The sequence below is a fragment of the Sinohyriopsis cumingii genome, chromosome 9 (genome assembly GCF_028554795.1).
Source record: "Sinohyriopsis cumingii isolate HCF-2022 chromosome 9, ASM2855479v2, whole genome shotgun sequence".
Lineage (NCBI taxonomy): Eukaryota > Metazoa > Mollusca > Bivalvia > Unionida > Unionidae > Sinohyriopsis > Sinohyriopsis cumingii.
The window spans coordinates 104,721,459-104,748,668 of record NC_142969.1 but is presented as its reverse complement, the minus strand read 5'-3'; the positions used below and the strand labels follow the sequence as shown (position 1 = coordinate 104,748,668).

Here is a 27,210-nt window from a genome sequence, read left to right as displayed (position 1 = left end):
AATAAAACCCAAACTATACTCTCCACATACGCTAAGAAACAATAAACAAATCCATAATCTACTATCCACACAATCGTACGTGAGCGGGTACAAACACAAACACACAAACACATACGCTAAGAAACAATAAACAAAATCCATAATCTACTATCCTCGCAATCGTACGTGAGCGCTTACAAAACCCAAACTATACTCTCCACATACGCTAAGAAACAATAAACAAATCCATAATCTACTATCCACACAATCGTACGTGAGCGGGTACAAACACAAACACACAAACACAAACACACAAACACATACGCTAAGAAACAATAAACAAATCCATAATCTACTATCCACACAATCGTACGTGAGCGGGTACAAACACAAACACACAAACACAAACACACAAACACATACGCTAAGAAACAATAAACAAATCCATAATCTACTATCCACACAATCGTACGTGAGCGGGTACAAACACAAACACACAAACACAAACACACAAACACATACGCTAAGAAACAATAAACAAAATCCATAATCTACTATCCACACAATCGTACGTGAGCGCTTACAAAACCCAAACTATACTCTTCACATACGCTAAGAACAATAAACAAATCCATAATCTACTATTCACACAATCGTACGTGAGCGGGTACAAACACAAACACACAAACACATACCCTCACACTATCTTAAAAAAGAGTTAGTGTTTATATTCACACTACTCTACCTACACATTGGCAAATTGATGGTTATTTCTTTTCTAGAGTATTGGGTAGCCCTGAAAAGGGCTGTTTTTTTTTTTTTGGAACTTCATGGACACCTGGTTAATGGTGGCACCTTCCAGGTCTGGCGCCACATACACATCTTATCCCCCAGTTACTTTTTACTTTTTTGGGGGAGAGAGCAGAGGCAGGATATGTCGCTTCAGAATCCCAATTTTCGCTCTCTGGGATTCTGAAATTTATTCTTCTTCTCTTCTTTTCCTTCTCCTCCTCTTCTTCTTTGTTTCTTCTCTCCTCCTCTTTGTATCTTCTTTCCTCTTCTTCTTCTTCTTTATATCTTCTCTCCTCCTCTTCTTTTTTTCTTCTTTCCTCCTCCTCTCTTATCCTTCCCTCCTCCACAATGGCTTCCGCGGCCAGTTCATTCAACAGGCGCCTGGCATATTCCAGATGCACATGAAGTTCCAACAGTTTAGACAGTCTCGTGTTCATTTTTGGTGTTGATCAATCAACAAGGGTAGCTAGACTTCCCAGCGAGTTTCAATTTATAGTGAAAGCGCGGACGTGAAGGAAAACATCCCCCTAAAAAACATAAAATTGATGTTACCTACATCATGACCAAAAACAACAACGCGCGGACCTAAAAGAAACACTCACTCACTTTTTTATGCTACCCATCACTATTTTAAAATTTTTTATAAATCACTTCAATAGACTATCCACATACGCAAAGCAATCCAATCTAACCTCAAATCTACACCTCAAACACCAAATAAAGACATCATTTTAATCTACTATCCACACCAATGTACTTGATCACTTACAAACACACAAACTCACAAACACATACCCTCACATTTTTTAAAAAGAGTTAGTGTTTATTTTCACACTACTCTACCTACACACATTGGCAAATCGATCGTTATTTCTTTTCCAGAGTATTGGGGGTAGCCCTGAAAAGGGCTGTTTTTTTGTTTGCTATGGCATTTTTTAGTTTCTAAGAATGCGATGTCCTCTGAGGATAGACTTTCTGGCGATAGGTCTGCTTCTTCGGAAAGAGAAGAAGAACTCTTTGGTGTCGATACGACAATCGACAAAGCCTCTGTCAGCTTCAGGTTGCTGCTGCTGTTGTTGTTGTTGTTGCTGCTGCTGTTGCTACTGTCTCTGAAGTCTGTACTTCTCTGTCCATTCTTCTTTTTCCCTGTTCATTTCTTCTCTGAAGAGCTCTTCTATCAGGTCTTCAGTGATTTTTAACATTCTCACATTCTCTATTTCTTCTGGCTTCGGTATCAGACTGTGTCTGACCCTATGCAAATTCACGTAGGCTTCGTTGAGTTTAGCTAGTTTGGAGCACATCTTCTTAGGAGGATGAGTCGACAATGGATGGTTAGACTGGAAACAACCCGGTTCTTAAAGTCAAAGCGCGGACGTGAAGGAAAACATGCCCCACACGGTTTTTGAGTCGCAACGTTTAGTGAGTGTCATGAGAGGGATAGTAAGAAATGAAAGAGCATCAATCCAACATTCTTATAGCTAAACAAAAGACAAAGGCATTTTTTTCAAAACACAACATTTTTTATTCAAAAACCACTTAACACTAAACAACAACTCCAACATTTTTTAACAATAATCCAACAATATAACATGAAACAATTTTTTCAAAACACAACATTTTTTATTCAAAAATCACTTAACACTAAACAACAACAACTCTAACATTTTTTAACAACAATGCAACACTAAAAGTTTCTCCACTAGGTAAAGAGGGATAACAGTCTTCCATGGTTTCTAGTAATCTAGGATGACTTCTCACAAACTGTTGATTTCTATGGTATTATCGAATTCTGCATACAGGATGACGTTCACCGTTTCATCAGGGTCTCGGTCTTTAAACTGAATTTCCACACGAATCTGGCCGGATTTTATAGGGTGGAAATGTCCCTCGTCGCTGCCTTGGTCTGGAGTGAAATCGAAAGCCCACAAAGCGTAGCCTCCTGCATAATCCTCGTACGTAATACCGTGACTGGTATTGGTTCCTAATTGTCCGGTGGCTTCGTACAGAGACAAGTACGATCTCAAGTAATTCTTCTTGGTAAAGTCAGGTTCGAAAGGTCGGGTACACAAGGTCTTGCCATCGCGACTGACTTCGATTTTGGACACGCCAAAGTGTTGAAAGTAGAAAGGATTTTTTTCGGCAGCTCGTTGAAGGCTGTATTCTCGACGATACCAACGATCAAACGTTTGGGTAACTGTCCTTGGAACAGATGATCTTCGATCATGGATCGCTGTCCCTTGGGAATGGTGAAGGTTTTCACTTCCACGCGTCGTATGGGATACTTGGCGGTCGTTCTGCTCAACGTCTGACTGATGTCGTTTCCCACTTTAGGTAACACTTCCACACGGCGTACGTAGAGTCTGGCTTCTAGGATTTTGGTTTTGTAACCGTCACTATCAGCCATCAAATGGAAAGCGGCACTGCTACGATTCAGTCTCAGACGGACATCCACCCCGTTCAGCAAATACTTTTCTTGCAACCACATGTCCAAATGCAAACGATCCATCAGTTCTAAACTTGTGTCGGCTCCCGTGATTCTCTTTCTTCGTTCTACAAATCCATCATTGTTGTCTTTCTTTTCATCAGTTTCCAATATTTCAAACTTGGTAGGTTCGTCAGCTTCCCATACCACACAGGCATTGAGATGAGTGTTCTTGGCATCTATTCCGTACGTCAAGAGATTTTCCAGGTAGGCACGATAAGGGTAAGTATCCATGCTGCTACTGACCAGTTTGTTATTCAAGTACAAGTCCACTCCACTGAACAAGGAATGCATGAAATTGTTGACGGGAGCTACTGCTTCATCGTTTATAGCACCTCCAGTCTTATCTAGAATTTTGACTTTCAGGTACAAGTAACTGCTATTCAGATCGATGTAATCTTCGGGCTGTCCTTTGATTTCAAACTCGATGGGAGCGGAATCGGTCAGTGAGGAGACGGGGTGAAATTCCACCCACTGGGATTCTTGCATCGTCATCATCGTGGGGGGCATGGCAAACAGGTCCAGTTCCGTCTTGGAACAAGCGCAAGATTCTCGGTGCATCATTTTTTTGTCTCTTTTCTCAATAATCGAAAACGTCTAAGTCTCGAACGGTTCTTCTTTTCTTGGCCTTTCTCGCTTGAAGTCTGGTGAAAGGGTGTTTTCTTCGTCGTCTCTTTCTGCCTTGTCCTTGCTGAATGCCTGACTCGGTAGCGTGCAGGGCATTTATAGGTGTTTCTCGTTGGCCTAAAATGTCTTTGCCCGTTTGCAGCAAGACATTTTTGCCTGCCCTCATGAAGGCTTCTTTAGGGTTTTGTTTGTCGATGATGACATTTTGGAGAAATTCTTTGCCTTGCGTCAGTGCCGCATCTTTCAAGGCGTGCAATCCACGTGTCACCATCGGTTTCAACACCGGGGCCACCGAACGAAAGGCCGATTTTAACATATCTCCTAAGCCGTGTCCTCGCTGTCGAGCAACCCCTCGGTACACTGGATACATGACTTACTTACGAGTCGTGAGAGAACCGTTTTCGAAAATGGAGTTTCACCGTGACTTTTCCTTTGGTGAATGGAATATTTTGTCCCAGATCTCCTTTTATAGCAATGTTGACCGTGTCCAAATACGACTTACTGACAGGTAAATAGTGAGGATGTACAAATTCGCGGTGGACGTGGTAAGTGTTTCCACCTTCCTCGTCAGCGCCCGTGGCAGAATCTACTTTGAAAGGAATGACACGCAGTAACGGTACGGAGGTGTGTCCCACCACGTTATACTCCACCACATCGGAGTACACAAACATCAAATTCAGTCCTTGGTTCAGTTCTACCGGGGCACGAAATAACTTGCTAAAAGACTCGTTGTCGTAAACGATGGGTAATTCGTTTTTCTTGATCATGGTCTTTCTCATGTCCATGTCTCCGCCCAACATGTCAAACAATTCAGGACAAAATAAAATGGACATGATTTTACTCCGTTCAAATTTCATCAAGAAGCGACGAGCTGCTTTGTGGTACTCCATGGTGACACTTTTGTTGACATGCTCCAAAGCTTTCAGAAACACGACATTAAACCTGGAGGTTATGGTGCTGACCAAATGTTGACCACTAAAATAATAGCCTGGTGGAAAGAACAAGTGATAGGTGGTGTACTTTTGATTTTGTGTACGGGTTTTCTTGTCATATTTGACATTGCTATCCATCCACTGTTGCATTTGCTTGTCATGAACTTCCACATCAAAAAAATTTTGATTGGGAAGGACATTGAGGACTTGGGTCGGGTGAATCATTTCTACTAAAGCCACTTCCCAATGGGCTTCGTGATCTAACTGGATGGCTTGAGGTAATTTGGCCGTGTAACAGCACAACGTGTTCTTGGGAAACACCTCCATGGAACTGTCACTGGGTAAGGTTAAGTAAAATTGGTTTTGGTGACTCATAATTCCAGAGTTCTGTGGCTGTCCGAGGGGATATTACTGGACGTCAGAGGCGTGTCTCCGTCTAAAATGGGGTTCTGGTTGTGGTTGAAGTGGTGACTGGCACTGGCACTGGACACAAGGTTCCCGGGGTTCCCGTTCGAGGTGAATTTCAGGGAGGGATTAGGAAGCAGGTAACCGATGCAACTGCTCAATAAAATGGTCCACAATTGTTTGTCTCCTTGTTGCAAACTCAAATTGGCGATGGCTGCCCCGATGACACAATTCACCACGAAGATTTGGCAGAAAAAGACGATTTGCGTTTTAGGCACACGTTCTCCACACCACACCCACAAGGGTTGTTTTTGTAAATCTTGCACAGAAGAACTAGGTGAAGGAGGAGTGGTCGACGTAGCTGCGTCTGCTGTGTGAAAGGGCATGATGGTCACTTCTTTTTATAGTCGATGACTTGCGAAGCGTCGATCCAAGAATCGAAACTGGGTGGATATCCTTTCCAACGTACTTTGACTTCTTTGACACGTCGTTTGCCCACTTTACGGGTTCTCCGTTCGAGAATGCTTTCGATGTCGTACACGTCGTCTTCTTTTTTGGTGACACGTTGTAACTCGGGCAAATAAAACGTTCCTTTGAGCACTTCTCCGTTCATGTCTTCCAATTTATAGACGGCAGGATGACGGCCATGCACTCGTCCAGTGACGCGCAACAATTCGGTCGTCCAGTTAGGTAAGTAACCTTTGTCGAAAGTGCGTTTGGTTTTGCCAATGCGCACCCAATCTCCTACGGCCAACATTCCACTTTTCTCGGGGACAGCCCTCGTCGGGGACGTACCAAACAGACGCTCAAACACCAACACTTCGTTGTCGGGAGTCACGTCTTGCGGGGCACGTCCGATGCTTCGATGGTAAGATTGGTTGTACGCTTGCACCAGGTGCGGTAAGATGTCGATGTACTTCAGAGTGTGGTGATGCGTAAAATATTTCTACATGCGTTCTTTCAAAGTGAGTTGAAAACGTTCCACGATGCTGGATTTGGTTTCGGGATTCTCGGTGGTAAAAAAATGAATGTCACGTTTCTTTAATTCTTTTTGGAAAGCTTGGTTCAGAAATTCGGTGCCTTTGTCCGTTTGCCATCGAAGAGGGTGACGACCGCTTTGTTTCAACACCCGTTGCAGGGCTCGCACTAACTCGCTGCTGGATTTGGAAGTCAAGGGCACGACCCAGGCAAATTTGGAAAAGACGTCGATGACACAAAACAAATATTTGTAGCCACGATTGTAGCTGGCCAAATGAGAGACATCGGCTAAATCGGCTTGCCATTGATGATCGATGCCTTCCACTCGGGTGCGACTTCTGGCAAACTTGCGTCGAATGGGTTTGTGTAAAGTGTAGGTAGCTTGTTCTTGTAACCATCGTTGCACTTGAGGTAAACGGAGACTTTTCAGTCGCGTTTTGGCAGCACGATACAATTTTTGAACTCCTGCGTAACCTGCAGGATGGGAGGGATCGTAGTAAATGCTGGCTAAGACTTTTTCCATTTTTTTTTTTTGTGTTGGTTGGTGTGTTAATAAGACACCCACTCTTGAAGGATGCTACTCTTTTTCTCTTGAGGTATTTTCTTGGATTGCAATTCTTTGCGTGTGCGGCCAGCAATAGGTGTCGAAGAGGAGAAGGATGTCTGAGCGGGGGATATCTGTTCTTGTTTCACTTCTGTCTTCACTTCTGTCTTCACTTTCTTTTTCTCTTGTGAGGAAGAAGGGGTGGCCATCATCTTTTTAATCCATCCAATTCTGGAGGTAGGTGGTGTTGTTAACTTGCGTACTTTTTCTGGTGGAGTTTGAAACCCTTCCTCTTCTTCTCCTTTTTCTGTCTTGGTCACGGGTACTGGTGGTACTGGTACTGGTACTGGTACTGGTGATGGTGATGGTGCTGGACTTTTCATCAAGGTCTTAAAATCTTTCAGAGTATGTAGAGCTGTTTCGTCTAAAGCTTTCTGGTGAAAGAGTTGCAGTCGTTGCAAGAGTTGACCGTACTTTTGCGATTTTTCTGTTTCGGACAAATCTTGGCGATCCATCAAGGACTGCAATTCGTGTTGTAACTGGGACATCTCGCTCAAATGGGGATTGGGAGGTAAATGCGGGGTGTGTTGTTCTTGCCACCGATGGTATTCCATCCATCGTTTGTAAGGTACTAAAGCTAGTTTTCGTCCTTCCATGGGGTTGTCAGGGGTCGATTCTGAGATCTTGGAACTTTCGAGGCCTTTTTATCTTGCTCCCACCAGTCCTCCCAACATGGTTCCCAAGACTCCTTTCAGTATGGGGCCTAACAAGAGAGGTAAAATACCTCCACGTTGCACTAACATCTTCTTTTTTTGACGAATGGGAATTTTCTTTTGAACCATTTGGCGAAGAACGTGACGATGTTTGCCTAAGCATTGTTTCTGGTGTTTGGACAAAGGGATCGTGCCTTTCAAAACGTTCAAACAACATTCGCACACGGTATCGATGACCTCTTTGGAGGCTGTTTGAATGAGTTTTTTTCGTAGGGGTGGAGAAGCTTTGGACAGGACAGATAACATGTCCCCATGTTTGGCTAAACGTGGTGGCAGTCCTTTCCTTTTCTTTCCTTGGGGTTTTCTGGAGGGTGACATCTTTGAGTCTTCAGGAGCACCAAAAAAACACTGATACCCGACTTGGTCACAGGCCTTTTTTATACTGGAACGCGTCGCCACTGATTGTCTTTACGTCGTATTAGTTTGAGGACAGGCATGACACGTCGTGCAGGGGTACGTAACGGACTAAATCGAGCCAGTTCTTGCTTGGACAAATCCAGCAAACTTTGTAACATGCCCGATCTTTCTTGAACTTTGATTTTGGGAGAAGGTACTTTGTGAGCAGCAGCCACTGCCACTAAATTGGAAGGTCCTGCCACTGGGGAAGTTCTTTTGGGGGTCATCAACGGAGAAGTTCTTGGTGTGATCAACGTCTCCAAGTACTCTTCAGTTCTGGGTGTCATTAACGGAGAAGTGGACAAACGTGAAGCTGCCGGAGACGCAGTCACCGCCGTGGCAGGTCGTGGTTTGCGAGTGTAAGGTTGCGTCCTGGCCGAAGTGCCTCTCTTGCGACTAGTTTTCTGTGGACTTTTCTTTTTCTGGGGGCTTCTTTTCTTTTTCCGGGGTGGTGGTGGTGTCTGGTCAGAGGAGGGTCCTGCCACTGGAGAAGTTCTCCTTGGGGACGTGGTCTTTTTCTGCTTGGGGCTTCGTTGGACTTTTGTCTTGGGGATAACTTTGGGGGCATTAGGATCCCATCTTAAGAGTGAGCGAATGATGACCCCTCCTAGAGTACCGCTCCCTCCAGGTTTCAAAATGATTTGTTTTTTGGTTTGAGTGTCGATGCGGGGATCGGCCAGTTGGACCAAAGCGACTTTGTTTCGATCGAAAAAGCGTTTGGTTTGATGAGGAATCTGAATGATTCCTTGGAGTAATTGACGTGCTGTCACCGTGAACCATCGTAAGACTTCTTTGAGACTAGCTTCTAAGACACGAGCTCGTGTTTGTGGATCTTTTTCTCGACTGATGCCATACAAGGCACGAATCAATTTGACGGGAAGATGCGACTGAAGGGACGTCATGTTCGCACTGAGAGTGAGACAGACGAAAAAGTGTCTGAGGTTTTTATAGATTTTTTATGGGGAGTGAAATGAAGTCGAGGACGGAGACGTGTACAGGACAGGCCCTCCGTCTTGGCACCAGTGGTGAAACAAGTGGGTACGAAATCGGAAATCCTCGGGAGTCGTAGGTTTCAAATCGACGAGTAAATAGGCGTGTGGAGTTTGAGTGGCATCGTCGTACGCCTGAGTCAACCAAGGCGTTCCTAACTGTTTGGCTAAGACTTGTACTTGCGATTTATCTCGAGGGCTTTTAAACAAGACCACGTAATGCGCATTGAGACTGATGGTGCGATGGGCTTTACTTTGTTGAAACAAATTTTGGGTGATGTAAACGACACTGGCATTACGGTGATGCCCTTTGCGCGTGAACCACAGTTTAATTTCTTCTTCGTCTTCTCCTAACATGTCGTCGAAAATGACCAAATGGGTTAGACGGGAGTCAGAGACGATGCATCGTCTTCTTTAGGAATGCCTTCCACAAACACGATGGAATCGCCTTGACTTTCTCGCAAGAGGCTGTACGCCGATTGCCACTCTTTGTAACACCACACGATTCGTTGAGGGGGTCGATCGATCAAATGATGTTTATGTTCGACCAAACGTTTGACGAATTCGGTTTTGCCTGAACCGCTAGGTCCAGCAATGAGCATGTTAAAGGGATGGCGAAGATACAAAGCCTCCCAACTGGCACGATCTAAGTGTTCGTCGATGACTTTGACAGTAGAGGAAGAGGGAGCAGAGACAGCAGAGGTAGCCATGGTGTGAGAAATGTCACTTGTGACACGAAAAACAAACAAGACAAGAGTTTATATACTTTTTCAGAACACGTTTATTGAATGTTTTTTTCAAACATGAATACGAAAGACAAAAAATACATAAAAGCCAAAGGCTTAAGTACAAGAATAAAAGGCACATGATAACCATGAACGTGGAATAAACACAAGTGTCTGTACAACATGTTTTGGGTAAAGTTCTAACCAGTTCTATAGTGGTTGTAAGGTCACACAAGTGTCCTCCCGAAAGGGTCTTTCAGGCCTGTCCACGACAGTCCTGTCCTGGGTGACGGGTTCTTCTGGCACCGTCACTAACACAGTTTGAAAAGTAACTTTTTTCCTTGAATAACTCTCGTGCATACTGGGCCACCTCTTGTGTCCAAGCCTCAAAACCCTGGTCTCGGTGATGTCCAACATTTGACTCCTAACCAATCTGGTTTCTTCTTCGTCAACGACATGGTAAGTTACTTCAATGAACAATGAACTATCGATCTTGCCTAGGGTTCCTTTTTATATACAGACCAATACCGACGTGACCGTACGGTAAGGTGAAGTGATTGGGAAGTCGCACTCGCTTCTGGTATACAATTTGATAGATTTTTTCCAAGGGTCGACTGACGATGTGGTGAGTGGGTAAACGTACAATCTTGTTCGGTTGATAGGTGGTCACTTTAAAGTTTCCATCCTCTCCCGATTGCAAGGCTTCTTTCAATACCCCAAAGTTGACCACTCGACTGGTACGATGATTCAGAGTCAGTCCTTTCACTTTGCACGTCGTGTGCACTTCTCCTTGTTTGTCCCGGTATTCGTAGCCGTAATTTTTGGGACCACCACTGACGAAACTTAGAATCTTGTCGTCGGGATGCTCGTCTGTCCAGGCTCCTAAACGGTCTCCTTCGATGTCAGGGTGCTGTTGACTCGGGTGATGGATGTAAATCCAACTGTCCGTGTCAAAGTACAGGACGCGTTCTTCTAACAGTTCTAAAGCTTCGTACAATTTTAAGCGAGCATGAGCTGTCACGTAAGCCGCAATGATGACATTTCCAAAAGGGTCGTCTTGTACAAAGTCCAGATCTTCTTCGTAATTGACCAAGATCAAATCCTCTCGAACGACGTCCACGTGTTTCATGTATTTGGTTTTGTCGTGAATCATCTGGAAGTAGCGGGAAGGTTCTGTCAAATATTCCGTCTTGGGTAAACACGGTCGTTGTGCCATTTTACCCCACAAGCAATTTAACATCACTTTGGCAAACGATCGCCTGCCTTCGTTTTTTTCGATGTGGTCTAAAGAGATGCCTTCTTGTGCGTAGTATTTCCCTTTGAATTGTATTTGGTCTTCGGGAGTGTGACACCAGGAAGGATAGCCGCTGGCTTCTTGTTTCAGTTTCAAAAAGGCATCCACGTAGTCGGCGAAAATGCCCTTCTGAGTAGGGTCACCCTTGTTGTACTGTTGTGTCTTGGGAAAGAGGCAAATTTCGTACACTTCTAACAGTTGGTATCCCATGTCCAGAGCTTTGAACAATTCCACGCTGACCCAGGTTCCCGTCAAGGCACGTTCTTCCTGGCTGTGATGGCAAGGTTGGTCCTGGTTGCACGTTTCGGCACAAGTACGGCACAAGGGAAACATCAGTTTGCCTTGACAATGGTGAGGTAAGACGGGATGGTATAGGTTCGTGGGAGGCAAAACTTTACACTTGATCAAGCCTTCGTATTGTCGAATGTTTTTCAGGTCGATGTGTTCCGTGAACAATTGCGGGTGCCCTACAGGAAAGCGACAATATTTGCACACGTAGGGATACAGCGAACACACGTCCAAGTATTTGATTTCTTCTCCTTTCTCTTCGTCGGCTTGGTACAGCAAACAGGTGGCATTGGTCCTTCCTCCGTACAAACTATCCCTCGGGTTCAGTGGGTCCATGAACTGGTAACTTTCCACGAGGCGTTTAAACTCGGGATCGGTTTTCATACGGTGATCGTACTCGTGTTCCCACATTTCCACCACTTGGTATCCTTGCTGTTCTAGCTTTAGGCGTCGCTGACAAGTGTCCTGGTACAGGTCTTCCATGGTCCGTTGTAAAAACTGATTTTTAGTGTCACGGTCAGGGTAGCAGACGGGACATCCGTGAAATAAGCAACCGTTAAACTCGTACACGATCTTGGGGTTTTCTAAGTCCCAGCCATCTACCAAATACGTTCCGATGGTCTTTTCGCCTCCTCCGTTGCGGGCATGCTGAATCCATTTGTCCTCCTTGTCGCACAAGTAATGTAACCAACGTAGGGCTTTGACCGAGTATTGACGCTTGACATAGTGGGTCGTTTGAGGACTGATGACAGCCACGGTGTTTTCAGGCATGAATCGTTGGCGGTACACTAAGGAATACGCTTTGGCAATGGTGCAAGCTTCTTTCAAAGGATCGACCCCTCCGTGTTCCATGAACAGTTCTCGAAATTTTCCACAGCAACGTCGTAAAATGTCCACGTCGGAACGACAATACTTTAGCATTTCTTCCTGAAAATCAAAAGGGTCCGAGGCGTGAGCTTGGTACCAAGCGTAGAAAGCTTCTCGTTGTTCGGTACGCATGTTGTCCGGGTCGTAATAGTGAGCCTCAGGCAAATGGGGTAGAACAGCATGTTGATTGGCTTCCGTATTGAAAAAGTGTGGAAAGTACCCTTTAGCCATTTCTGTCATTCCAAACGTTTTAGGCATTCGACTCAAAGGCATGGCCAAGTAACTCATCGAATCTTTAAACTGTACTTGTCCAACTTGCATGAAAATGATTTTGGCTCCGTTCAAAGTCACTTTAGGACGTTCGGTGCCTTGTTCCGCATAGTACCTCAAAAGAAACTGTCCATCGTATCCGGAGAAATTGTGAGCCATCACCGTGGCATGACGATGACAATCTCCGTAACGTTCGATGTCCTCTTGGCTCCACGTCTTTTCGACGGGGTCTAAGACCCATTGGGCAAAATCGGCTAACGTGTTTGGTCCCCGAAAGATTTTTTCACGTCCTCCAGGAATCTTGCTGCAGTGAGGGCAGTGACTGAAGATAGGTTCTTGAATGCACTTCTCGCACGCTCGATGAGCCACGCAGAAATTAGGAATGTGAATGCCGGTCTCTTGCATGCATTCGAAATCGAAAAAGATGAAATTGCCTTTCTTCTTGTGACCGTCCTCTTTCTCTGGTGGGGGTTGGTATTTTTGCACGTAACATTCGTGTTCCAAGTCCACGATGTGGTGACAAATGTGACATTTTTTCTTTCCTCGACATACGTGTGCCTTGGCATTGTTGGTACGTATGCCTTGTCTACACGTAGGGCACAATCTCAGGAGTTGACAAGCACATTTCTTCTGTGAACCTTGTGTTTTCAAATGTTGTTGGTAACAGGTAGGGCTGACAAACGTGCGCAGACAAGTCGAACAAGGCACTGGTTTTTCGCTCAGACAGGGTGGAGAGGCCAAACATCCTGGGCATTTCCATCCACAATGCTTGTGTTGCTCTCGATTATTATAACCATAGTCACATTTCTCACAGTAATATCTGTACCCCAGGAATCCAGTGATACTGGTAATGGTATCGAAATGGTCATCGTGATGATAAACATGAATGTATTTTCCGTCCTTAAAGTCTTGGCCTGGAAACAACAGAAACCCGCGCATTTCTTGAGGGTGCACTTTCAAGGTGTAGCGTGGAGCATGGGCATCTTGCAATTTTTGCATCTCAGGAATGCCACAGGGTGTGTCTTTGGACAGGCCAGCTTGTTGCAACAGGAGTTCTGCTTCGTTTCGTTGTTTGGCTCGATCGGATCGTTGAATAGTGTTCCAGGTTCTTTTCCATTCTGTCGTGTCGTTCTTGTTGGCATAGGTTCGTCCCACCACGATGGCACGGGCTAAACACATCTGGTCATGAGGATTGTGAATTTGGACAAGACTACGCTTAATGCTGCGAAGCTCGTTCACCAATAACATCTTTTTGCGTCCTGTCCCTTGAGGAAGAGAGACGTGGGCCATTTTCAGTGTGGCTTTACCATCGGTGATGTCAAACTGGTCATTAGATTGTTGTACGTGTTGAATCTTGTCCATGATTTTGGAAGGGGTTAGTTCTGCAGGTCTGCTAAACTCGATCCAAACAGGGGATTTCAAACCGTCGTGATCTATGGATAGTGTCAAGCGATCGTCTTCTTTGGCTTGACATTGTCGCTTGAGTGCGGTGAGCAAAGAATCCCACATCTCGGTGATGAACCCTTCTGCTTTCTCCAAGGGTACGTCGGCCTTGAAATCTTTAAACTTCACCGTGTAGGTGTAAGCCGTGGTTCTAAATTTTCTAGAGGAGCGCTTTTCCGTCTCTCTAATGGAATAGTATTTTTCAGGGTTGACTAAGGGTGACGAACTTGGTTTAGAGGTTTCAAATTCTGGTTCACTCATGTCCTCTTCAAAATCACTGGCATGAATTTGTGCCAAGATTTCAGCCCTGGTACGAGGCGATAGATCACGTTTCTGCCTCTTACTTTCTTCTTCTTCTTTCTTCTCGAATGAATGAGATCGTTTCATCTTGAGTGCAAAACGTCAAATGACTCAAGTTTAAACACCACAGACTAATTTATAGTCTTGGCAAACCAGCGTATATAAAAAGGGTGTGTGTCTTGTCCTTTCACTATTCATTTCACTCTTAAGCCGAGCACAACGATGGAAGAGACTACCCAGATGGAACGTTTCGTCAGAGCTTTGCGAGGGATCATTAGAAAATTCTCTTCAGACCAGCCGACGGACTACTCTCCTTCCTTTCGAGATAAAAGTCAAGATACTTGCTATATCTGTCAGAAGAAAGGGCATTGGTCTTCAGAGTGTCCAGACCGTCAAAAAAGAACAAAAACAGGGACTAAAAGAGACAAAAGTCAAGATACCTGTTATTATTGTAAAGAAAAAGGACATTGGTCTCCAGATTGCCCAAAAAAGAAACAAGAGGAGTCAGAAGAAAAGAAGGATTCTTCAGAAGAAGAGAGGGATTCTTCGGAAGAAGAGAGGGATTCTTCAGAGGAAGAAGAGGAAGAAAGAAGACAATTCTATTTAAAAGAAGCAAAGAAACAGGAGAAGAAAAGAAGAAGGGAGGAAAATGAGGAAAAAACGGTGAAGAAATTCAAAAAACAGAGAGACTAAACAAGGAGAAAGAAGTCAATGAACTTTTAATTAAAGTGTTCTGTGGTGAATTGTGAATTGGATTGTAAAAAAATGGATAAAAGAATACATGAATGATATAAGGTAAGTGTCTTTGAGTTTTGATTTTAAAATAAGAAGCTACACTCACGCACTCATACACAGACACGTACTATAAGGGTAAAATGGGTGGGGTTTATTTTTGAGTTATTGGCAAATTGAAATTGTATTTCTTTTCGAGAAATGTGGGTGGCCCTGAAAAGGGCCTTTTTATTTTGGTGTAGGGGTGAGTTTAACCAATCAACTTTAACTGCCTTAAGCCTTTGCCACGGCCAAGGCCTACTTCTGATGATTGGGTTGAAATCACTAAGGGTGGTACGACAGGCTTGGTCACAGGGTTGGCGTGTTTAGCTCGGGAAGGTCGTATTCTCTTCGGTCGTGATAAAGAAGTCTGATACATTTGTTTCAGACTTCTTAACTCCGCTAAAATGTCCAACAGTACCGTAGCCGTTTGATTTTCACCCTCTTGTTTCTTTGCTGCTACTTCTTCTTGCTGTTGTTGCTGTTGTTTTTTTCTTACCTCTTCTTGTTGCTGTTGCTGTTGCTGTAGGAGAAAAGCTTGTTCCGCTTCCTTTTGTAGTTGCATAAATTTCTCCAATTCTTCTTTCTGTCTCTGTCTAAAATTCTCCACTTGCGGTAATGAAGAAGGTAACGAAGGTTCCGGAACAAATTCTTGCGAGGTAAGAAAATCCACAAAATCCCAATGTACCTCTTCTGAAAGTAAGTCCGGGTTCCCTTGGGCAGTCTCCCCTGCTGGTGCACCCCAATGGATCGTTTTCTGAGTTTCCGTCATGTTGAATCACTGTCGCATAGATTGACTGCACACAAGCGCTAACGAATCTATATAGACCACGTGACGTCACAGACTGCTCTCTTCGGATTGGATGCGAGCTGACTGAATTTTGTAACGCGTGTTCGGATTGGTGAATGAATTCAATCCGTTTCAATCCTTCCTGTACCTATAAATAAGCGCAGTTCACTGCATTGATTCACTTGTTCTCGTCGCTTCAAGATGTGGACCGATGTGCAATCTTCTACGCTTGTGTCTTCCATGATGTTCCGGACGGACATGCTCATGTATGTCCGATCCAAGTGGACCGTTGTCCACAGGACAAACACCAGCCTGTGGATACGTAGGATCTACGTTGAAAGACAAGGATGCCTGAAAAGAGTGCTGATTTACGGACCAACAGTGAGACGTATCCTAAGGACAAGAAGAAGACCAATGCGGTACCATTTATGTTAATGAATACATTAACATAAACCCAAAGGCCCTTTTCAGGGGGCCAGCCATATTTCTCGAAAAGAGATAGCCTTTCCATTGCCTACCCCTTTTTTAAAAAAAAATTTAAAAAAAAAAATCCCATATTCAATTCCGCTTTGTCCCTAAACAATCCCCAAACTCTATTCCCCCATGTTAAATTCCCCTTGTACGTATATCGGCCCACAATTTTTTTCCCATGTTAATTCCCCTTGTACGTATATTAACCCACGATTTTTCGCCATGTTAAATCCCCTTGTACGTATATTGACCCACGATTTTTCGCCATGTTAAATTTCCATTGTACGTATAGTGGCCCAGGGGTCTCCGTAATGCTAATTTCCATTGTACGTATAGTGGCCCACCTTACTACTAACGCCAGACACTATGCAGTTGAAGTATTGTACAACCCAATAACACCTGTTTCATTCCAGATATGTTGTATGTTTTGCATTCGTGGTTTGCACAAGCACATCTAGCTAACTTCTACTAAATTCAAAGCGCATACACTTAAGCTGTTTCATACATACACACTGATTATTTTGTTTTGGTCTCTACCAACACTTCACACTATTAGATATGCACGAAATTCATACTTTACCTCTCTGGACTGCTACACGCACCAGTGTTAATTATTTTGTATTGGTCTCTACCAAAATATCCCATAATGAGATATAAACTAAATTCATACCATACTAGCAAAGAATATGTAACATATTGTAAATCATGTTCAGCTCCTTTCACAGTCCATACTGCTACGATTTTGCAATAAGGTCACTTGATTCAGTAACGATTTTTGTTCACGCTGGTGTTGATGATACATATTGCTTTGTGCAATCCATCCAGTAAAATCATTCTCCAATGAAGAGGCTATTTAAAGTGTGCCCAAATAAATGAATCAAAATGATGGGCGTTACTTAATTGTCTTTATCACAATGAACGTGTCACAGCCTTTTGTGCCATACAGTAAGCTGCTGACAAATGTTGGATTTCAAGATTGTTCCACACACCTACTAACGTTTGGAGAGTTTGTTATATGGGGTTAGCAGAATTAATTAGACTATTTAGAATGCCAGTCCCTGATACTGCCATTAGTTTGGCTAGCCCACTCCAGGAATATAAATTGGCGTCCTTTTCTTATCATGAATAGGTAGGATCTTGCCTTGAGGAGTTTACAATTAAATCGGAACCAGCTAACCAGTCCAAGTGGTACAGGGTTGAGGAATATTAAGGTCTTCAGTGCAGTAGTGAGGACTGGTGTCCAGTGGTATGGGGTTGAGGAATACTGTTGTCTTCAATGCAGTAGTGAGGGCTGGAGTCCAGTGGTATGGAGTTGGGGAATATTGTTGTCTTCAATGCAGTAGTGAGGACTGGAGTCCATTGGTATGGGGTTGAGGAGTACTGTTGTCTTCAATGCAGTAGTGAGGACTGGTGTCCATTGGTATGGGGTTGAGGAATACTGTTGTCTTCAACGCAATAGTGAGGACTGGTGTCCAGTGGTATGGGGTTGAGGAATACTGTTGTCTTCAATGTAGGAGTGAGGACTGGTGTTCAGTGGTATGGAGATGTGGAATAGTGTTGTCTTCAATGCAGTAGTGAGGATTGGAGTCCAGTGGTATGGAGTTGAAGAGTATTGTTGTCTTCAATGCAGTAGTGAAGACTGGTGTCCAGTCGTATGGGGTTGAGGAATACTGTTGTCTTCAATGCAGTAGTGAGGAGTGGAGTCCAGTGGTATGGAGTTGAAGAGTATTGTTGTCTTCAATGCAGTAGTGAGGACTGGAGTCCATTGGTATGGGGTTGAGGAATACTGTTGTCTTCAATGCAGTAGTGAGGACTGGAGTCCAGTGGTATGGGGTTGAGGAATACTGTTGTCTTCAATGCAGTAGTGAGGACTGGTGTCCAGTGGTATGGGGTTGTGGAATAGTGTTGTCTTCAATGCAGTAGTGAGGAGTGGAGTCCAGTGGTATGGAGTTGGGGAATATTGTTGTCTTCAATGCAGTAGTGAGGACTGGAGTCCATTGGTACGGGGTTGAGGAATACTGTTGTCTTCAATGCAGTAGTGAGGAGTGGAGTCCAGTGGTGTGGAGTTGGGGAATATTGTTGTCTTCAATGCAGTAGTGATGAGTGGAGTCCAGTGGTATGGAGTTGGGGAATATTGTTGTCTTCAATGCAGTAGTGAGGACTGGAGTCCATTGGTATGGGGTTGAGGAATACTGCTGTCTTCAATGCAGTAGTGAGGACTGGAGTCCATTGGTATGGGGGTGAGGAATACTGTTGTCTTCAATGCAGTAGTGAGGACTGGAGTCCATTGGTATGGGGTTGAGGAATACTGTTATCTTCAATGCAGTAGTGAGGACTGGTGTCCAGTGGTATGGGGTTGTGGAATAGTGTTGTCTTCAATGCAGTAGTGAGGACTGGAGTCCATTGGTATGGGGTTGAGGAATACTGTTGTCTTCAATGCAGTAGTGAGGACTGGAGTCCATTGGTATAGGGTTGAGGAATACTGGTGTGTTCAATGCAGTAGTGAGGACTGGAGTCTAGTGGTATGGGGTTGAGGAATATTGGCGTGTTCAATGCAGTAATGAGGATTCTAGTCCAGTGGTATGGGGTTCAAACATATTGGGATCTTCCATGCTGTAGTGTGGACGAGAGTCCATTAGTATGGGGTTGACGAATATCATGGTGTTCAATGTAGTAGTGAGGAATGAAGTCGATTGGTATGGGGTTGAGGAATATTGGCGTGTTCAATAGAGTAGTGATGACTCTAGTCCAGTGGTATGGGGTTGAAAAACATTGGGATCTTCAATACTGTAGTGAGGAAGAGAGTCCATTAGTATGGGGTTGACGAATATCATGGTGTTCAATGCAGTAGTGAGTACTGGCGTCCATTGGTATAAGGTTGAGGAATATTGTTGAATTCAATGCAGTAGTGAGGACTGGAGTCCAGTGGTATGGGGTTGTGGAATATTACGGTAGTAAGGAATGTTGCCCGGCCATTATGGTTTTCAATACGTTAGTAAGGAATGTGGCCCGGCCATGATGGTTTTTGTTTACTGTTTTATGCGGTAGTAAGGAATCAAACACACAAGCCATAACAGTGTTTCGGTTTTGCTTTTGTTTTATACCTTAGATGAAGACGATGCTAAGAATATAATCTATAACTAATGGGAACTATGATAATTTGAATTATTCGGCAACAGCCCACGCTATAAATATTTTTCATAATTTAAATTTCTTTGATGTCTCAGCTTCCCAGTTAGTGAGCTATTTATGTTTAATTGTTTCTTACGTCTTAATCCATATAAATGGCTGAATGACACTGTCATCTGATGACAAAAAATATTCTTGACTACTTCGTAGGAACTGAGCCGTCAGCGGAGCAGTGCCTGGCTAAGTCCGATATCCTAGCTGCATTCATCGTGTTGGTAGTAGCGGTCGTCATTTTATTTATCGCCTGTTTCATCTTCGTCTGCATATGTCTCAGACGAAGGAGCCATATGAAGGAGTATGAACATTCCATTTCGTCAGCTGGATCTTCCGAATTAAGGATTCCCAGAGCGCATGTCAACAGTGGATTTACTGCAATGTGATTGATAAAATGGAAACATTGCAACTTGTTCAGTTACCAAACACGATGGATTAGTTCCTGACAATGAAATACCTGCGGTGTTTAACATTGCTTTATACATTTATACATAGGGAAAACGTAAAATGTAATGACGAAATATATCTTGAAATATCGTACTACTGAAACATAAATATACCGTGTTGCTGTGATCGTTATTTCCGGTTCAGAATGCCTTTCGATCCAATCTCAAGGCAAGAAACATTCTGAATTGTAAATTTGATTCAACATTTGGTTCATAAATATTTCTGTTCTGAACATTCTTTTCTGGAGTTTTCTGAATGTTACATAGTATTAGTAATTTTAGATATTGGTTGAATATACACTATTTTATGTATGCTTTTATTCACATTTCATTATTAAAATTGTTGTATCCTTTATTGTTTTCCTAATAGGACCAGCTTTGTTTGGGAATTATTTAGTTTGTTATATTAGCGGATTTGCTAACTTTAAACCGTGATGTCGGTAATTAAAAAACAAAACTTTTGAAATCAACCACAATGGTTGTTAACTAGATTTTCCAGTATAGCTAGACGTAATGCAAAATAATATTAAATTAATAATGGTAAATTATTGATGCTCATAAGTATCGACTTAAGTAAGATCAGAATAAAAACATTTCGAAGAGTTATTCTTAGAATCTAAGCTTTTATGACAAAGTTTGGAATAATATGTTAACTAAATATCAGAAGAAACAAAAACAATCTCGCAATAAACAACAAAATATACCTCCCTCCCAAAACAAAATCCAGTAATGCAACAACCAAAAGAATAAATCGACCCATTTCAAAAACATTTTATTTAAAGTTCACCGAATATACCCGTGCATATAAAAACGTTTAGCAAACCTTTCATTTTTCAAGTAATTTTTCCATCAAATGGTAATAAGTTATCTGGAGTATATTTTATACTCTGCACACCAGGGTAGTTGAACCGTTACACGACCGACCCACGTGACTGTGTGTTTGACACCAAGAATTGATATGTTCCATCTTTAGTCTGTATCTTTCTTAACTTAAAGACAAGCTTGAGTTGTCACTGGAATCGGTGAATGCTTTCAATTTAAGCTGATACTCACATATACATTCATTCAACGTTAAAGCAACGGAAGTTATGCATTTTAATACTTCCCCTTTAAGAATAATGCTATAAACATGAACCGGGAAAAGTTTGATTACATATGTTTCTGATCAAAATATGACTTGTTTAGAGATAAAACGTCAAGAGACTGAAATACCAGTTATCATTGGAATGTAAACCATAACCATATTTCCAGTTCAAACTAATGTTAATAATTTAAAAAAAAAATAATTCTTCATCAGGTTGGCATACAAATTATACCTGCTTCCATTCATCAGCTGAACACGATTTCCTAATATTCAAAACGTATATTATCCCGCTAAACAATAGCAATCATTCTGCTGGTGGGAACTGCTCTATTATTATTATTATTATTATTATTGTTATTGTTATTATTATTATTATTTATCATTAAAGGATCAGACGTATCGACCTCAAAAATGGTTGGCACTACAAATCAACTGGTATACAATCCCTTACGTGAGGTAGAAGAAGAATGTGCATATAATTTTATTTTCGCATGCACTCAGTACATATTTAAAGGCAAAATCTAACAGTTTACCTGTCATGAGCTTTATAAGAAATCTAACATGTGACACATCTGAACTTGCAACTCAGCAAACTTTGTATATTTTGCACTTGTTTCACAGGGGCATTGTGGATACGAGTAAATTTGGCTAATGTTTTCTCCTTTGATTCTAACAATAAAGACCAGTACTATGATTGCGATGATTACTTTGGTTATCTCCCTTCTTTTTCCCATTTTGTTTCGAAGCTATATCTTTAACTATCATCGCACTTAATTTTTTGATTTTTTTCTTCTTCTCATACTTCTGCCGCTTGGCATGTTTGATTAGATTGTACAGCTGTATTTGTATGGGAAAGGGATTGTCTAATGTTGTGAGAATTTGTAGCCCGACCCCTTTTTTGCATAATTTGGCAAATAAAAGTATGGTTCTATCAGATACATGGATCTCAACGTTTCTAACTGTTTGACCTATTACGTTTGCCCAACGCGCGTGCTAGAAATTGTGTCAAAACTAATTTAAGCAAAATGGTTAACTCGGGCTGCTTAGTATTGTAATTTAGATAGAAATGACAGTTATATGGAGTTACGCAGACGTTTAATTCTATTAATTTAAAATGAATATACCATATTTGGTTGTGACAGTGATTTTTTTAGACTGTTGCTCACAGGGTTAAGTGAACCTAACCTGGTCCAAAACGCACATCTGTTTCGAGTATAAAAACACCTTTGGTTAATATCAGTCAGAGCTGTCTATTTCAGATCGAACTGGATCCACTGGGTGTGTAGATAAATTTATATTGAAATCTCTTTGGAACTATGACATTCATTTAAATTCTCAAATTATTAGCAGATGGAACAAATTATTCTTTAAATCTACCACTTAATTTCATTCTTAACAATGCATGACACAGTTAATTGTTGTAGATGTATCTGTATACTTGTATGTATGATATATATGTTCTTTTAGTTTACATTGTTTTTACTTAATACCTATATTTAATTTTGATGTATGGACTATGTAGTCTGAAATAAAGAATTCTTATCTTATCTTATTTTATCTTATCTTATCTTAAATGGGACAATATCGTATTTTAATGTAGACGTGATACAAAGGGATAATTTAAAACATAGTGTATTGTAAGTTGATAGATAGTCAAGGAATAATTTTAACCAGGTTATTAAGTAATTTGACGTGTAAATTTTATTAGCGAATTGCACCAGTAAAAGGAACTGTCTCTTCTGGTGTCCATGGAACGGTACTCAACCAAATATGTTCCTAGATTTAATTTCATAAAAGTACAATAGGAATTAGAGACCCTTCTTTGTCTTCGCTCGGTTCCCCATAGTTGATTACTGGTATCATGTAATCATCCACACCAACCAGTTAATAGATCTCCTTCATGTTCATCCATTTACCCATCACGTCTTCCCGCCATCTATCTTGAATTGACAAGTATTAGATGTTAGCAGGTTGTAATATCTTGAATATGAATCGCTACAACACGCTATACATGTGTATCTTGAATGCGAATATCTACAACATGCTTGTCACATGTATCTTGAATACGAATATCTACAACATGCTTGTCACATGTATCTTGAATACGAATCGCTACAACACGCTATACATGTGTATCTTGAATACGAATATCTACAACACGCTATACATATGTATCTTGAATACGAATATCTACAATACGCTATACATATGTATCTTGAATACGAATATCTACAACATGCTTGTCACATGTATCTTGAATATGAATCGCTACAACATGCTTGACATTGAATACGAATCGCCACAACACGCTTGACATTGAATACGAGTCGCTACAACACACTTGACATATATATCTTGAATACGAATCGCTACAACGTGCTTGACATTGACTACGAATCGCCACAACACGCTTGACATTGAATACGAGTCACTACAACACGCTTGACATATATATCTTGAATACGGATCCCTGCAACGTGCTCGACATTGATTACGAATCGCTAAAACATGTTTGACATTGAATACGAATCGCTAAAACACGCATGACATTGAATACGAGTCGCTACAACACGCTTGACATATATATCTCGAACATGGATCGCTACAACATGCTCGACATTGAATACGGATCGCTACAACACGCTTGACATTGAATACGAGTCGCTACAACACACTTAACATATATATCTTGAATACGAATCGCTACAACACGCTTGACATACTGATCTTGAATATTAAACTTTACATCACACGCCTTGAAAACGAAATAAATCAATTATATATATCATACAATTATCATATATCAGCTATATATTAATTTTCATCTGTATGTTGAAGGCACTTGATTTGTGTTGATATTTTCCTAATAAAGAATTTTTTATGAATATAATTTAATTTGCATACCAACACTGATCATGCATACACAGAGCTATTTCGACTGCAAGAACAAACTCAAAGACCTAATAATGTTCCTTACCATACATATTTACAGCATGTTTTTATGTTTTCTAATTTCATGGTGTTTGTGTTCTGTAATCATATCATTATATATGTTTTTATGTTATAGGTTATATATATATATATATATATATATATATATATATATATATATATATATATATATATATATATATATATATATATATATATATATATATATCGGACGAAGTTGGGACATAGACATAACCTGGACCACAATTTCTACACATAAATGACGTTTGAATGCTGCCATTTCTGTCATTACAAAAACTACTAGTCTATCTTGTGTTAACGTAGTGAGTAACTTGCGTCAGTGCGCCTGCCTGACTTTTCGTGTTCACTAAACGCATGGCCCTAGTTTATTTCTGGACCGTTGCCCTACCCGACAACCAGCATATGGCAGCTGCAAGATCACGTTTTGGAGAAAGGTTCTGTATTTTAGGGTTCATTTCAGTATAAAACATACTGTGGACCGCAAGCTTGTTTGGATTTTTAGAGAAGAAAGCTTTCCGTTCACTGAATATTCCTGATAGAGATAATAGAAGCTACAAATGTATCGGGGCCAGAAAAATATCACTTTTTCAACACGCTAGCATATATTGAAAGTCGATCATCGACATACTTCGGTTTATCAGTGAATGTAGCCAATTCCTTTCTAGCCTTATTCCATTTGCATGAAATGATAATGAGGATTTTAGAACCTATTTTACCCTACCTCGCATAGGGTCATCGCGGGTTCGAACCTCGACTGAGACATACCATAGACAAACACAAATGGGACAGCTCCCTCGATTGGTGCTCATCATTGAGAGGTTAATGTTAGGACTTCAGAATACTCAGTGCTATACATCAGTATACACTGTCACATTGCAGACATGATAGCGATATGACTGATTTTCTTTTAAAGCTACGTTAAAAATCTGAAGTGTACCTGTATATTGTTGTGTTGCGGATTCAACGCGTTGAATGAAGATTGAGGGAGAGGCACTCACATTTCAAATATAGCTGTAACGAAAATCAGACCTGTCCAAGTTAATCCGTAATGAGTATAAACCAGTGACATTTGTGAGGCAGCACCCGCAATGTGATTAAAGCAAATGATACAAATAATGCAAGAAAAATGAAATGTGCATTTCGCATAGTATTAGGAACACTATAACTGATACAAGCCCAACAATTTGAAACAATTTTCCATTAGTAGACCATAACATAAATGTGATTATAAAAACTATTGCGCCTTGGTCTAAAGGTCTTACAGCAGAAATTATATTAAAGTTAATATAAGAATATGAATTCAAACCAAAATGTGTATACGTACGATGAATATTTTACATATATACACAACAGTAGTATATGGGGCCACCCTAGCGACAATGGGAATTAGCATTACAGAACCCCTTGGGCCACTCTAGCGACAAGGGAAATTTAACATGGAGAAAAACCCTGGGTCACTCTAGCGACAAGGGGAATTGAACATGGAAATTGAACATGGGAATGGCACCTGGGGATCAGTGGGAATTAAACATTGGTAACGTCATAGGTTTATAGGGTCAAAACCTTTTATAGGGTGAAATGTATTTGTAGGGACAAAGGGTTGATAGGGACAAACATAGACATACAGAATCAAACAAATACACATTCAAACAAACAGAAAAGAGGACAGAAATGTTCTAAAGAAAGACTCACAGATAGAATAGAGACTCGATAAAGAAAAGTCTGTTGTATGGGTTCAAAACATTTATTCAAGTACATATATACATGGGCTCTCTGGCCTGTGCTTTGGTCTAAGCACTATCCATTAAATACATAAACATTTGAACATAAAAGAAACATATTTACGAGTTGTTTAGTTATTGACTCTAGTAAACTAATGTTTAAAATTAACGTTCACTCCTTTCTAAAATCACTTCATATGCAACGAATTTACATTAAATGTTCGTTTATAAGAAAAAGTTAAAACAAAACAAGTAACAAACAATCAAATAAGAGAAAGTTCTTGTTTGTCTCTCTATCCGTTACACACGTTGTTTAAAATCTGGTCAGCTACAACTTGTGTCCCAGCATAGATGTTTCCGATCTCGTATTCCCTGTCAGTCGTAAATCTGCTGTTACGTCCATCGTGCTAGGTACACTTATCGGTAAGCAGATCAAGAGCAGTGATCGTCTTCTTCCCATGGAGGTACAACATATGCCATATGAATAGTCACTTTTCCATCGGTGATGTCAAATTTTTCTCTCACCGACCGCACGTCTTCAATAGCCCTCAAAAGTTTGGAAGAAGTTATTTCTGCAGGTGTGCTAAATCCGAGACATACAGGCGAGTTCAAACTGTCGTGATACATAGATAGGCTTAAACGACCTTCATCTTTGACTTGGCAATGACATTTGAGTTCCTCTAACAGTGAGTCAAGTAGATCCGTAATGAAATTTGATACTTCCTCGGCTGGAACGTCAGACGCGAAGTCTTTAAATTTCACCGTGTAGGTGTAAGTTGTCGTTCTAAATTTTCTCGAGGTCGCTGTCTGAGTCATTTGGATGCTAAAATACTCCTTTAGGTCTATTGAATCCTTTCCCTTCTTGAACGCACTTTGCTGTGACGGTATGGTGGTGAAAGAGGTCAATGATCTTTGTTCCTTCTCTTTTTTCTTCTGCGTAGAGTTATTCATCTTTCTCGTCGCTTGTCCTTGCAATGAAGTGTCGTTCTTGGAAGTCGTCCCTTTTTATACTGGGTGATATCAGCATGTCCATAAGGTAAAGTTTTGTGGTCTGGAAGTTTCACTGGTTGCACGTAGTTTGTCATGGCATTAGTACATAACAACTAAGATGTGGTATTGCATTGGTGATGTGATCGTGAGGCATAGAATCACACCCGAGTTTCTCGTTGGACTTGAGTCTTACGCTCTATACTTGCTGTTTGAAAGGATTCATTTTTGTCGATTGGTCTTGGTAGTGACAATGAACTATTGGTCTTGGACGTTGTCCCTTTTTATATGCTGACCAATATCGATGTGACCGTACGGCAACGTAAAGTGATTGGGAAGTCTCACTCGCTTCTGGTACACGATTTGATAGATTTTTTCCAGGGGTCGACTGACGATATGGTGAGTGGGTAAACGTACAATCTTGTTCGGTTGGTGAGTGGTCACTTTAAAGTTTCCATCCTCTCCCGATTGCAAGGCTTCTTTCAATACCCCAAAGTTGACCACTCGACTGGTACGATAATTCAGAGTCAATCCTTTCACTTTGCACTCCGTGTGCACTTCTCCTTGTTTGTCCCGGTATTGGTAGCCGTAATTTTTAGGACCGCCACTCGCGAAACTTAGAATCTTGTCGTCGGGGTGTTCGTCTGTCCAGGTTCCTAAACGGTTTTCTTCGATGTTAGGGTGTTGCTGACCCGGTCGA

At 41.5% G+C, this 27,210-nt stretch overlaps 1 protein-coding gene across 1 annotated transcript in view; it reads left to right on the top strand.

Annotated features, from left to right (window-relative positions):
* The window catches only part of LOC149792389 (EGF-like domain-containing protein 2), a 110,429-nt gene extending 88,053 nt beyond the window's left edge, over positions 1 to 22,376 (top strand). Inside the window, exon 11 of the mRNA XM_089970971.1 lies at positions 19,456 to 22,376. Coding sequence (XP_089827097.1) covers positions 19,456 to 19,685 — 230 coding nt within the window. The 3' untranslated portion in view covers positions 19,686 to 22,376. The remainder of the gene's footprint in view (positions 1 to 19,455) is intronic.
* The last annotated feature ends 4,834 nt before the right edge of the window (positions 22,377 to 27,210 follow it).